The sequence below is a fragment of the Somniosus microcephalus genome, chromosome 3 (genome assembly GCF_052327205.1).
Source record: "Somniosus microcephalus isolate GS21.2 chromosome 3, FLI_Smic_1.0, whole genome shotgun sequence".
NCBI lineage: Eukaryota > Metazoa > Chordata > Chondrichthyes > Squaliformes > Somniosidae > Somniosus > Somniosus microcephalus.
The window spans coordinates 33,171,828-33,185,779 of NC_140989.1; the positions used below are offsets into that span (position 1 = coordinate 33,171,828).

The 13,952-nt window shown below is 41.3% G+C and overlaps 1 protein-coding gene across 10 annotated transcripts in view; it reads left to right on the forward strand.

The window, feature by feature from the left end:
* The window catches only part of akt3a (AKT serine/threonine kinase 3a), a 378,634-nt gene that overhangs the window by 355,806 nt on the left and 8,876 nt on the right, over window positions 1-13,952 (forward strand). For all 10 annotated transcript variants that reach the window (XM_085979837.1, XM_085979815.1, XM_085979816.1 and 7 more), the window contains one exon: window positions 7,026-7,128. In XM_085979837.1, coding sequence (XP_085835963.1) covers window positions 7,026-7,128 — 103 coding nt within the window. The remainder of the gene's footprint in view (window positions 1-7,025; window positions 7,129-13,952) is intronic.

A 13,952-nucleotide genomic window follows, 5' to 3' on the forward strand; every position in this document is an offset into this window, starting at 1 on the left:
TGAGCTGCTATAATTGAACCGGCATAGTGCTACTCCAGGAATGAGCCACCTGCTTGGGTGGGTCTGGATAGAAATGGTGTAAAGACTGAATTCTGATTTGCCAGTTAATCATCATCAGCCTTGGAATGATTTCCACTGTTCACTATTTAAATGTATAAAAAATGCATTTACAATTTTGCTACAAATGCCAACAGCAGAAATCTTCTTTGGTTGTAAATCAGTTGAGACTGCTGCAGAAAGAAAAATCCAGAGTGAAATTTGTATTGCGTAAGACCTCTCTTATAAACTTCTCAAAGTGAAATTACCTGCTGGTGCTAAAAGTTGAAGCTTAAATAGTAGTGGAATGTGTGTCTCATGTCAATGGGAAACTAATACTTCCACTTACAGAAGTCTTGTTTAATTAACAGTTTACTGCAACTAAGTTTGATATATGAAGTCACTATTCTCATCAATGGTGATCCATATGAAGAATGTGATCAGTCAGTGGTTATGATTAAGGATTTTTTGTGTAGTGAGATATGTTGTGTAACTTCAATATTATGTGTAAATGTATCAAAAATCATCATTGGGTTAGCTGCTTTTGGAAACCTGATTGGTCAATTGTAATTTTCTTTATATTTGTTCTCTGGGTGACACTGGCAAGACTTATTTATTGCAAATCCCTAGTTGTCTTGAGAGTAACAATTGTTTGTACAACTGAGTGGTTTGCGAAGCCACTTTAGAGGGTATTAAGAGTCAACCACGTTTTTTGAACATGGTATTTGAACTCTCAACTTCTTGGTTGCTAGTCTAGTACCATAACCACTATACTACCAGACAGTACCGGTTGCATTCAGTCATAGTTGCTGATGACTGTGATGGGTAATATTAAATGGCAGTAGTTTACAAGAAACCACACCCTGTATGCTACTGAGCAGTTTTAATTATTCAAAAGTTCACAAATCAAATGGGGTTGAAATTGTACAGACTCCTTAGCATGCACAAAATTACTGTAAATAACTTTTGGAGTGTTTTAATTTGCTGTAGAAAGCCAGATTTAGCCAGGATTACAATGTATGTTAATCTGTGTTGGACATGAGACCTGCTGCTGACTAATTTTGTAGCTGTGGATAGTAAAGTGGCTTCCTGATAAGTTTGAAGATCCAAAACAGACCCACTTTGTTTTTGGGCAAACATCAGGAGTCCATGATGTAGGATGAAATTAATGAACACAGAAAGGCATGGGTAATCAGGGGATGCAACAGGGATATTTAAAGAGTAGACCAGAATTGATTAATTTAATTGTTGAGGAAATCACTGTGTATAGATAAAGGTAGGAAGTCACACATCACCAGGTTATAGTCCCAACAGCTTTATTTGAAATCACAAGCTTTCGGAGCGCTGCTCCTTCGTCAGGTGAAGTGAAGAGAAGCATATAGGCACAGCATATATAGTCAGAGAAAACTGCCAGATGATTACAGGTAATCTTTCTAACTGCCCTTTATCACACCTCGGCAGAGAGATAATCACAGCAATCAAAGGTGTGAATGGTGCCCAAACAGGTCAGTCAGGAAAACACTACATCAAAGAACAATGAGGTGGGGTCACAAGGGGTCAAATGTTGCAGATGCTGGGGTCTGTATGAAAAACAGAAAAAAAACAAAATACTTTGCTGGAAATCACAGCAGGTCCGGCTGCATCTGTGCAGAGAGAACAAGCCAACGACGACTTGAGTCTGGATGACTCTACGTCAGGTGGGGTTACATTTAGCGCAACATGAACCCAAGATCCCGGTTGAGGCTGTCCTCAGGAGTGCAGAACTTGGCTATCAGTTTCTGCTCGACGATTTTGCGTTGTCGTGTGTCTCGAAGGCCGCCTTGGAGAATGCTTACCCGAAGATCAGAGGCTGAATGTCCTTGACTGCTGAAGTATTCCCCGACTGGGAGGGAACACTCCTGCCTGGCGATTGTTGTGCGGTGTCCATTCATCCGTTGTCGCAGTGTCTGCATGGTCTCGCCGATGTACCATGCTCCGGGGCATCCTTTCCTGCAACATATGAGGTAGACAACGTTGGCTGAGTCACATGTGTATGTACCATGTACCTGGTGGGTGGTGTCCTCACGTGTGATGATGGTATCTGTGTTGATGATCTGGCATGTCTTGCAGAGGTTGCCGTGGCAGGGTTGTGTGATGGCGTGGTCGCTGTTCTCCTGAAAGCTGGGTAATTTGCTGCGAACGATGGTCTGTTTGAGGTTAGGCGGCTGTTTGAAGGCGAGTAGTGGAAGCACGGGGATGGCCTTAGCGAGGTGTTCGTCGTCGTCGTCGATGACGTGTTGAAGGCTGCGGAGAACATGGCGTAGTTTCTCCGCTCCGGGGAAGTACTGGACGACGAAGGGTACTCTGTTGGTTGTGTCCCATGTTTGTCTTCTGAGGAGGTCTATGCGATTTTTCGCTGTGGCCCTTCGGAATTGTCGATCGACGAGTCGAGTGTCATATTCCGTTCTTACGAGGGCGTCTTTCAGCGTCTGTAGGTGTCCATCACGTTCCTCCTCATCTGAGCAGATCCTGTGTATTCGCAGGGCTTGTCCATAGGGGATGGCTTCTTTAACGTGGTTAGGGTGGAAGCTGGAGAAGTGGAGCATCGTGAGGTTGTCCATGGGCTTGCGGTAGAGGGAAGTGCTGAGGTGTCCGTCTTTGATGGAGATTAGTGTGTCCAAGAATGAAACCGATTCTGAGGAGTAGTCCATGGTGAGTTTGATGGTGGGATGGAACTTGTTGATGTCATCGTGTAGTCTTTTCAGTGATTCTTCGCCATGGGTCCATAGGAAGAAAATGTCGTCGATGTATCTGGTGTATAGCGTTGGTTGGAGGTCCCGTGCAGTGAAGAAGTCTTGCTCGAACTTGTGCATGAAGATGTTGGCGTATTGGGGTGCGAATTTGGTCCCCATGGCTGTTCCGTGTGTTTGGGTAAAGAACTGGTTGTCGAAGGTGAAGACATTGTGGTCAAGGATGAAGCGAGACCATACAGACACTGCGACAACGGATGAACGGACGCCGCACAACAATCGCCAGGCAGGAGCGTTCCCTCCCAGTCGGGGAACACTTCAGCAGTCAAGGACATTCAGCCTCCGATCTTCGGGTAAGCATTCTCCAAGGCGGCCTTCGAGACACACGACAACGCAAAATCGTCGAGCAGAAACTGATAGCCAAGTTCCGCACTCATGAGGACGGCCTCAACCGGGATCTTGGGTTCATGTCACGCTACATGTAACCCCACCTGACGTAGAGTCATCCAGACTCGAGTCGTCGTTGGCTTGTTCTCGCTGCACAGATGCAGCCGGACCGGCTGTGATTTCCAGCAAAGTTTTTTTTTTCTCTGTTTTTCATACAGATCCCAGCATCTGCAACATTTGACCCCTTGTGACCCCACCTCATTGTTCTTTGATGTAGTGTTTTCCTGACTGACCTGTTTGGACACCATTCACACCTTTGATTGCTGTGATTATCTCTCTGCCGAGGTGTGATAAAGGGCAGTTAGAAAGATTACCTGTAATCATCTGGCAGTTTTCCCTGACTATATATGCTGTGCCTATATGCTTCTCTTCACTTCACCTGACAAAGGAGCAGCGCTCTGAAAGCTTGTGATTTCAAATAAAGCTATAACCTGGTGTTGTGTGACTTCCTACCTTTGTCCACCCCAGTCCAACACCGGCATCTTCACATTATAGATAAAGGGTATGCAGTGGATGTTGTATACATGGATTCTCTCAAGGTTCTACAAAGGAGGTTTGTTATGAAAAGGTACATGATATTAAAAGAAGTATAGCTGTATGTATAAAGGTGGCTTGGGAACAGGAAGCAAAGAGTAGCAGTAAATGGATGTTTTTCAAATTGATGGGATGTGGGTAGATTGGCTTGGGTCTGTGTTGGGCGCCTCTTGTTTCATTATACTAATGATTTGGATATGAGCACGAGAATGGTAATGAAATTTGCTTATAATACCAAATTAGGGGGCATGTTATCAGCCTTGGCTCAGTGGAGCACTCTTGCGTCAGAAGGTCATTGCTTCAAGCCCCACTCTGGAGTCTTGAGTACATAATCTAGGCTGACATTTCAGTGCATGGCAGGATGTGACTAGCGGTGTCCCACAGGGATCTATGTTAGGGCCTCAACTATTCACTATTTATTAAAGGCTCAGATGATGGGATAGAAAGCTACATAGCCAAATTTGCCAATGACACAAAGCTAGGCGGCATTGTAAGCAGTGTAGATGAAAGCATAATATCACAAAGAGATTGATAGATTAAGTGAATGGGTAAAACTGTGGCAAATGGATTTCAATGTAGGCAAATGTGAGGTCATCCACTTTGGACCTAAAAAGGATAGAACAGGGTACTTTCTAAATGGTGAAAAGCTAAAAACAGTGGAGGTCCAAAGAGTCTTGGGGTACATAGATCATTAAAATATCATGAAACAGGTACAGAAAATAATCAAAGACTAATGGAATGCATTCCTTTATATCTCGAGGACTAGAATACAAGGGGGTAGAAGTTATGCGACAGCTATACAAAGCCCTGGTTAGACCACACCTGGAGCACTGTGAGCGATTCTGGGCACCACACCTTAGGAAGGATATATTGGCCTTGGAGGGAGTGCAGTGCAGGTTTACCAGAATGATACCTGGACTCCAGAGGTTAAATTAAGAGGAGAGGCTACAGAAACTAGGTTTGTATTTTGTGGAATTTAGGAGGTTAAGAGGTGATTTGATCGAAGTTTTCAAGATATTATGGGGAACAGATAGGGTAGATAGAGAGAAACTATTTCCACCGGTTGGGGAATCTAGGACTAGGGGGCAGAGTCTATAAATTAGAGCCAGACCGTTCAGGAGTGAAATTAGGAAACACTTCTACACACACAGGATGGTAGAAGTTTGGAACTTTCTTCCGCTAGATCAATTGTTAATTTTAAATCTGAGATTGATAGATTTTTGTTAACCAAAGGTATTGAGGGATATGGGGCAAAGGCGGGTATATGGAGTTAGGTCACAGATCAGCCATGATCTCATTGAATGGCAGAACAAGCTCGAGGGACTAAATGGCTTACTCCTGTTCCTATGTTCCAAAATTGAGGTGCCGGCTTTAGGATGAGAATTTAAACCGAGGTCCTAAAGAAGAGTGTTGAAGTTTTCCCAATATCCTAGCCAACAAACTAAAAACAGGTTATCTGGTAAATTTATCTCATTGCTGTTTGTGTGACCTTAGCGTGTTCAATTGGTTTCTGCTTTTCAAAAGTAATTAATTGGCTACAAAACACTTTGGGACGTCCTGGAGTCATGAAAGATGAATGCCAGTTCTTTTTTTCTTATGGTAAATTGAGCAAAATTGCAGGACATAGTGGTTATCAGAGTGGGAAGATTGATAGATACAAATCAATGCAGAGAAATGTATATTATATTTATTGAAGTATACATAAAATGGTAAGACTCTTGCCATAGTGGAGGAAGAGATAGAGACTTAAGGATGTGGATATAAAGATGTTTAAAGGTGGATGTGCAGGCAGAAAAGTCCATTTAAAAAAAAAAAAAAAAAAAACCCTGATATTCTGGGTTTTATACTTGGGGCTTTGAATATAAAAACCTGTAATTGAAGTTGAATTTTACTTCTGCTATTTCTAAGAATCTATGAACAAATGTGTAGAGTTGGAGAAGTAGCATTGAGCCAACAAGACTTTTCAGAAGTTAATTAAGTAGATAAATGTGGCATATTACCTTCTCTCTTACTGCACAAGAACTCAGGATTTCAATGGGCAACATATTATAAACATACAAAGTAAAACATATAGTGACAAAGACAAGAAGGACAGGGAAGTGCTTTGTATTATTTTGTTTTAAATCAGATCTGTTGCTTGTGAAGAGAGGAGCACTGAGGGAGATCCAAAATCTTGGGCCAGGTGCCGATGCTGATATGAAGACCCTAATGTCAACACCATAATCGGCGTGCAACAGATCAGTTTTGGTAGACTTTTGGTTTAATTAATATAGAAGCATAAATACATAGGGTTTACTATCAAATATACAGCCTGATAGGAGTTTTCTATTGGGGGGTTGCTGATGATAAGTTTTTAAATTTTGATTTTCAAGGATTGCAGTGCAAAAATGCTTTCTGCAGAATTTTTAGATCTCTACTTATATCTTTTCTTGATAGGCACCTGGAAATCGTCAATACAGGACTGGTATAGTGTGGAAGCACCACTGGTGACTGAGGCGAAAATGTCTTTTACTTCTCAGTCTCTGCTGGTTGTGTTAATTGGCAATACTGATTTCATTTTCTGAACACTGGTCTTTGTTTCCTGGATTAGAAAGGAAAGAAAACCAACTAATGGGAAGAACTTAGAGGATGATGATGGAGGGTTGCCCTGAACCGTACCTGTTTTGTAAAGACAACTGTTTCAAAAATTTTCAGCTGCAGTCATTGGGCTTCAAATAGGTTATTGCAGGTCTTGAAGTAAAAACAGAAAGTCACTGATGTGAGCTCTGTAGAATTTCTATGGATATCAATTGAGCGTTGCATTCTTGGAAGCAGTTAGAAGGAGGAATTTGTGTGGTAGAACCTTCCTTTGTCTAATCAAGATTGCTAGATTAGTTACGGAAGCCTACTGTTCTGTGCTTGTGTTTGTAACACACTGTTTTAACTGTGTTAAATGATTCTGCTTCAAAACCTCAGAGTCTGCTTCATCTGAAAATCATGTGCTTTTAACAAAGGTCTTTGTCATTTTGGCTCAGTAATCCAGGCAGTAATATGTGGTATTTGTACAGAGGTTTGAACATTGCCTCTGAATGCCTATGCAATGACCAAAGGACAATGTGTTGCCCGATAACTGCTCAGATGTGGTTTATATAATTATATCTAAAATGCCTTGGTATATGTATAAGCAGGATTTGAGTAACCAGGATCATTTGAGTAGTAGAGATCTTTTTGGCCCTGTCAATAGCCATTCATATCTTCTATATGTTTAAATATCCTTTTTATTTGCTCCTTCTCTTGCAGCTTTTGCCTCCTTTCAAGCCTCAAGTTTCATCTGAGACAGATACGAGGTATTTTGACGAAGAGTTCACAGCTCAGACCATTACAATAACTCCTCCTGAAAAATGTAAGTAACAATGCAAACTAAGTTAGTGCTTCTTTCTGTATTATGTGTAACAGTACTTTTCAGATCACCGTATTGGATAGTAAATGTGGTCCCCACATCCCCCCTCTGAAGATCTTAACTCTTTGCCGCAAGTTTTCAGTAAGCTGAAAATTATTAGAACTTTATTTCAATATTGTAAAATGGAGCTGGAAATGATGTTTAAACTACATTATCTCTCCCACCCTTGGCTCCATTCTACTGTGATGAGAAGAACAGAGCAAATGCATGTAAGTAGTATGTATTGTTAAAGCAGCTTACAGGAAGAGCAGGAGCGTGGGAGGTGGGCTGACAACAACCAAGCTTTTTTTACTTCTGTGAATTTGGCTGTGGAGCCTGCCAGAGTCTGTACTAGAGGGAACATCACATTTAGAAAATTTGGAATAAATAAAATCTATATAAAAGATAAGGGTTTAATTTACTCTGAATCTACTATAGTTGCCATATTTATAGTTGCAAATCAGCTTTTGTTTTGGGAAGTTAATTCATTTTTTTTACCACAAACTTGGTATCAAAGTAAATGATCTGAAATTTAAGTGTATTTATGTACTTGAGGCAAAAGCACATAGTTTTATGTTTGTATAAAACTAACATTTTTAGAATAATTGCATATTATGGACTGAGCACTCTTAAATTGTGTAGCAAAATTAACTTATCTACATTTTACAATTGATTGTGAAGTGTTTTGAAGACATCCTATGGAACCCAGATTACACACATCACAAATCAGTCACTAATTGTATATTAAGCATAAAATTGTTGTATGAAAGAGTGCCAAATTTCTGAATATGGCTTGAAAGATGATGCAGAATATCCCACAATGAAATAATTCTTGAGAGAATTCTTCACAAATGAAGCATCAGTATCTAACTTTTATGATGTAACTACTGTATTCCAGCATACCGTACTATTTGTAGTTCACTATTTAGTGTATATATACACTTTAAACTGCTCAGGTTAGATTTACCGTTCTTTTGTCGTCACTCTACCAAGCCTAGGCATTTTAGGATTAATGGTACGAAGTGCTTTATTAAGTAAATGGCATGGCACAAAGTACCAGGAATTTCATACACACATCTAAACTCAACTGCATTCTTGAGCTGAAGCAGTAGCCAACAGATTATCTGGTCGTTATCTCATTGCTGTTTGTGGGACCTTGCTGTGTGTAAATTGGTTGCTGTGTTTCCTACATTACAACAATGACTACGCTTCAAAAATGCTTCATTGGCTGTAAAGTGCTTTGGAACTTCTGAGATCGTGAAAAGCGATTTATAAATGCAAGTGGTTTCTTTCTATTGGCTTGCACGGTTACGTGGAGCTGAATTAAAGAATTAGTGATCCAGGGACCAGTGAACTTCTTCATTCCCATAAATAGGACAAATAAAATCAGAGAGTTGAATGCGTGGCTCAAAGACTGGTGTGGGAGAAATGGGTTTTGCTTCCTGGGACACTGGCACCAGTACTGGGGCGGGAGGGAGCTGTTCCGTTGGGACGGGCTTCACTTGGCCAGTGCTGGGACTAGAGTCCTGGCGGATCATATAACTAGGGCTGTAGAGAGGGCTTTAAACTAACTAGTGGGGGGGAGGTTCCTAGAGAGCAAATAATAAAAATGACAACAGAGGTGGTCATAGACTTAGGTAGCAGTGGGGAAATTAAAAACCAGAGCATGTCAGGAAGGGGCAGAAGGTATGGAGTAAAAAGTAAAGTAATAAAAAGGGCAAAAGCAGGAACTAAGTGTCACAAAACATATTTGAAAGTTCTCTATCTGAATGCACGTAGCATTCGTAACAAAATAGACGAGTTAATGGCACAAATAACTACATATGGGTATGATCTTGTGGCCATTACAGAAACATGGCTGCAGGGTGACAATGCCTGGGAATTAAACATACCAGGTTATTTAACGATCAGGAAGGACAGGCAGGAAGGAAGGGGAGGTGGGGTGGCTATGTTAATAAAGGAAGGAATCACTAATACAGAGAAATGATATTAGGTCAAAAGATCAGGATAATGAAACAGTTTGGGTGGAGGTAAGGAATAATAAGGGGAAAAAAACACTAGTGGGCGTAGTCTATAGGCCTCCAAACAGTGGCAACTCTGTTGGACGGAGTATCAATCAGGAAATAGTTGAGGCTTGTAATAAGGGAACATCGATAATTATGGGGGATTTTAACTATCATATTAATTGGACAAATCAAATTGGGCAGGGCTGCCTTGAGGATGAGTTCATTGAGTGTATTAGGGATGGGTTTCTTGAGCAGTATGTAACTGAACCGACCAGGGGGCAAGCAACCTTAGATCTGGTCCTGTGTAACGAGACAGGATTAATTAAAAATGTCCTAGTAAAGGATCCCCTTGGAATGAGTGACCATAACATGGTTGAATTCCATATTCAATTAGAGGGTGAGAAGGTTGGATCTCAAACAAGCGTGCTAAGCTTGAATAAAGGAGACTATGAAGGTATGAGAGCGGAATTGAGTAGAGTGGATTGGGAAAATAGATTAAAGGGTAAGGCGATACATGATCAGTGGTGTACATTTAAGGAGTTATTTTACAACTTCCAAAAAAATATATTCCACTGAGAAGAAAAGGGTGTAAAAGAAAAGACAGCCATCCGTGGCTAAGTAAAGAAATTAAGGATAGTATTCGACTAAAAACAAGGGCATATAAGGTAGCCAAATCTAGTGGGAGGATAGAGGATTGGGGAAACTTTAAAAGACAGCAACAAATAACAAAAAGATTGATTAAGAAAGGGAAGATAGATTATGAAAGTAAATTAGCAAAAAATATAAAAACAGATAGTAAGAGTTTTTATAGTTATATAAAAAGAAAAAGGGTGGCTAAAGTAAATGTTGGTCTCTTAGAGGATGAGACCGGGAAATTAATGGTGGGAAATATGGAGATGGCAAAAACACTGAATGAATATTTTATATCAGTCTTTACAGTAGAAGACACTAAGAATATCCCAACACTGGACAAACAGGGGGCTATAGGGGGGGGGAGGAGCTAAACACGATCAAAATCACTAAGGAAGTGGTACTCGGTAAAATAATGGGACTCGAGGCGGATAAATCACCTGGACCTGATGGCTTACATCCTAGGGTCTTGAGGGAAGTGGCGGTAGGGATTGTGGATGCATTGGTAATAATTTTCCAAAACTCCCTGGACTCGGCAAAGGTCCCGGCAGACTGGAAAACTGCTAATGTAACGCCCTTATTTAAAAAGGGCAGTAGACAGAAGGCTGGAAACTATAGACCGGTTAGCCTAACATCTGTGGTAGGTAAAATTTTGGAGTCCATTATTAAGGAGACAGTAACACGACATTTGGATAATCATAATTTAATAGGACAAAGTCAGCATGGTTTTATGAAGGGGAAGTCATGTTTGACAAATTTGCTGGAGTTCTTTGAGGAAGTAACATATAGGGTGGATAAAGGGGAACCAGTGGACGTAGTGTATTTAGACTTCCAAAAGGCATTTGACAAGGTGCCACACAAAAGATTATTGCTTAAGATAAAAAATCACGGGATTGGGGGTAATATTCTGGCATGGATAGAGGATTGGCTATCTAACAGAAGGCAGAGAGTTGGGATAAATGGTTCATTCTCAGACTGGCAATCAGTAACTAGTGGTGTTCCGCAGGGGTCAGTGCTGGGTCCCCAACTCTTTACAATCTATATTAACGATTTGGAGGAGGGGACCGAGTGTAACATATCAAAGTTTGCAGATGATACTAAGATGGGAGGGAAAGTAGTGAGTGAGGAGGACATAAAAAACCTGCAAGGGGACATCGACAGGCTAAGTAAGTGGGCAGAGATTTGGCAGATGGAATACAATACTGGAAAGTGTGAGGTTATGCACTTTGGCAGGAAAAATCGTAGAGCAAGTTATTATCTTAATGGCAAGAAACTGGAAAGTACTGAAGTACAAAGGGATCTGGGGGTCCTGGTGCACGAAACTCAAAAGGTTAGTATGCAGGTGCAACAAGTGATTAAGAAGGCCAATGGAATGTTGGCTTTCATTGCTAGGGGGATAGAATATAAAAATAGGGAGGTATTGCTTCAGTTGTACAAGGTATTGGTGAGACTGCACCTGGAATACTGCATACAGTTTTGGTGTCCATACTTAAGAAAGGACATACTTGCTCTCGAGTCAGTACAAAGAAGGTTCACTCGGTTAATCCCGGGGATGAGGGGATGGACATATGAGGAGAGGTTGAGTAGATTGGGACTCTACTCATTGGAGTTCAGAAGAATGAGGGGCGATCTTATTGAAACATATAAGATTGTGAAGGGGTTGGATCGGATGGATGCGGGGAGGATGTTCCCGATGATGGGTGAAACTAGAACGGGCAGGAATTTGGACATGAGTCTAGGTTCGGATCGGTCATGGCCCTGTGGGTAGCGGAGCGGGCCCAGGGGCCGTGTAGCCTGATCCTGCTCATATTTCGTGTGTCTAATTCTGTTCGATTCAGGAGATGGTTCTGTGATAGTGGATTGGCGGTTAGGATCAGATCAGCCATGATCTTATTGAATGGCGGAGCAGGCTCGAGGGGCCGATTGGCCTACTCCTGCTCCTATTTCTTATGTTCTTAAATGCGCCAGGCTCCCTGAGGCTGATTTACTGAATCTCTGAGGGTTGTCTCCGTTCTGACCTGCTGTCACCAGGCGTGCCATCTTGGTAATGACGCAACCTGCAAGGAGACTAAGCTCCCTTGCCAGCCCACCCATGGAGGATTGAAACTAGCTGGTTATTAAACAACTGACGAGTGTGAATTTGAGCCCTTACTAGACAAACAGTAGAAATTAGAATCCCCTTACAAATGCTATGGTGAGCAGCAAAACTTACCATTATATGTGAGTGAATTTCCACCATCCTCCTGGCTACAACTTGAACACGCACCATACTCTATGGAATAGTGATTCCACTTCCTGCAGAAGTGTGGAGCCTCAAGGACAACTGTTTCCCTCTGCGCGCACCAAACTCTGGAGTACACATCCTGGAAGAAATCCAAAATCTGGCCATGAATTCCCTCATCTTCATGAAGGCTGCATGAGGCAGGGGGGGTCAAAAGCCTTATGAAAGTCAGTGAAAATATTGTAAGCAAATTTCCCCTGAGCCTTGTGTAAAAGAGAGCAAAATACAGACCGTTCCTTTCTGATTACTCTGCTGAATCCAAACTATCTGAGATTGACAACCTGAAGAACTACACTAAGAGCCACTTAAATATGACATCAAGATCACAGATGTGAAGATTACTGTGCTATTCAGTCCCTTAGGTATTCAGCAGCACAGTAGGCAGAAAAGTGGTATATTTGAATAGAGGTTGTATTGGCATGTGTGTGTTACAAAGTTATGATCCCAAGCTGAGATCAAAGACTTAGTTGATAGAAGACAGTCAAATCTATAACTAACATCTGACTTAACCCTGCTGTCTGTTTTCCTGAGATATTTCCTGTCACATATATATAGCTAAGGCATAGATACTCAGCATAATATCGTAAGAATAGAGGAATGAGAAAAGCCTATTCAGAGCATTGCAATATCCAGGTCCTATATTATGTCTAAAATACAAAAAAAAAGGTTTATTGGAGGGTGGCATGGTGGCTCAGTATGTTAGGGTCGCAATGCACCTAAATCATTGAGTGATGTGAACTAGGTTTAGGTTCAAAGTTTAAGGTGTAGAATAGCTGGGTACTTTCTCGGGGATAGAGCAGAAACAAAAGTGACACCTCTTAGTGGAATTATGCACTATGCTACAGTGGTAGGATGTGGGTTTATACCCCACATTTCCATATAGTGAGCTTCTGATAACCTAAGTGGCGAGCAGGCTTCTTCCTAACGGGGAGGGAGCAGAAATCGGAGGGGCAGTTGCCTTAGAATGCTCTTATGCACTTCTTACTGCCTGGTTGTAAAGTGCAATTGGCAGGCTCCTCAAAGCTGGTTTTCTGTTTCTTTCCTCCCCTGCCCACCCCCCCCCCCCCCCCAACCCAGCAAGGAAGGGGGTGTAGAGATTCATAAAGTAGGAAAAAAATGACTAAACAAAGCCACCCATCTTAATACAGAATATACCTACAGCAAAATACACACGTTAAGATTTCTAAGTTGGTGTTATATTATGTTGTCATACTGCCACTTCTATGTTAAATACACATCCAAAATTGCTTCACACCAAGTAATAGTATAATTTTGGAGTCATGTTGGCGATCTGACTCCTGAACAATTTCAAGGAAATAGTTCCTTGAGCTTTGTTTCAGTATAATTGTAGTATGATGTGAAGCCAAGATTTAAACTGATTTTTCAATGTGCGTATTATTTTGGGAGCTCAAATCCCATATCTTTTCTAACATTAAAATTTAACTGACCTGAAAATGAATCATGGCATATTTGTGCTTGTAATCACGAGTTGTGTGTTTGAAACCCAGGAATCTGTAGAGCATAGTAAGCAACCAGCAGAGCTGAGATACACTGCCAGCTGTGGGAAACACTAAGCTCACCATAGTATAACAACATTCATACAGATGTTCTATTGTACATCTTGTGACTACTCCAGAAGCCAGAAATAAGTGTGTTATATTAACAAATAAAGAATTAATCTCACCTGTGTACACACAAGTAAATGACTTGTATGTCACTTAGTTCATTAGTAAAAATAGAATAACGGGAAGGGGTCAGTTTAGTGGATACCCAAGTAATTGCAGATTTGCTTGTCGTGGGTTAAGGACAATGGCCAGAATTTTCTGTACCTGGGCTGTCGCCGTGGCGGGTCGCGATCCCGCTCCCGAGAT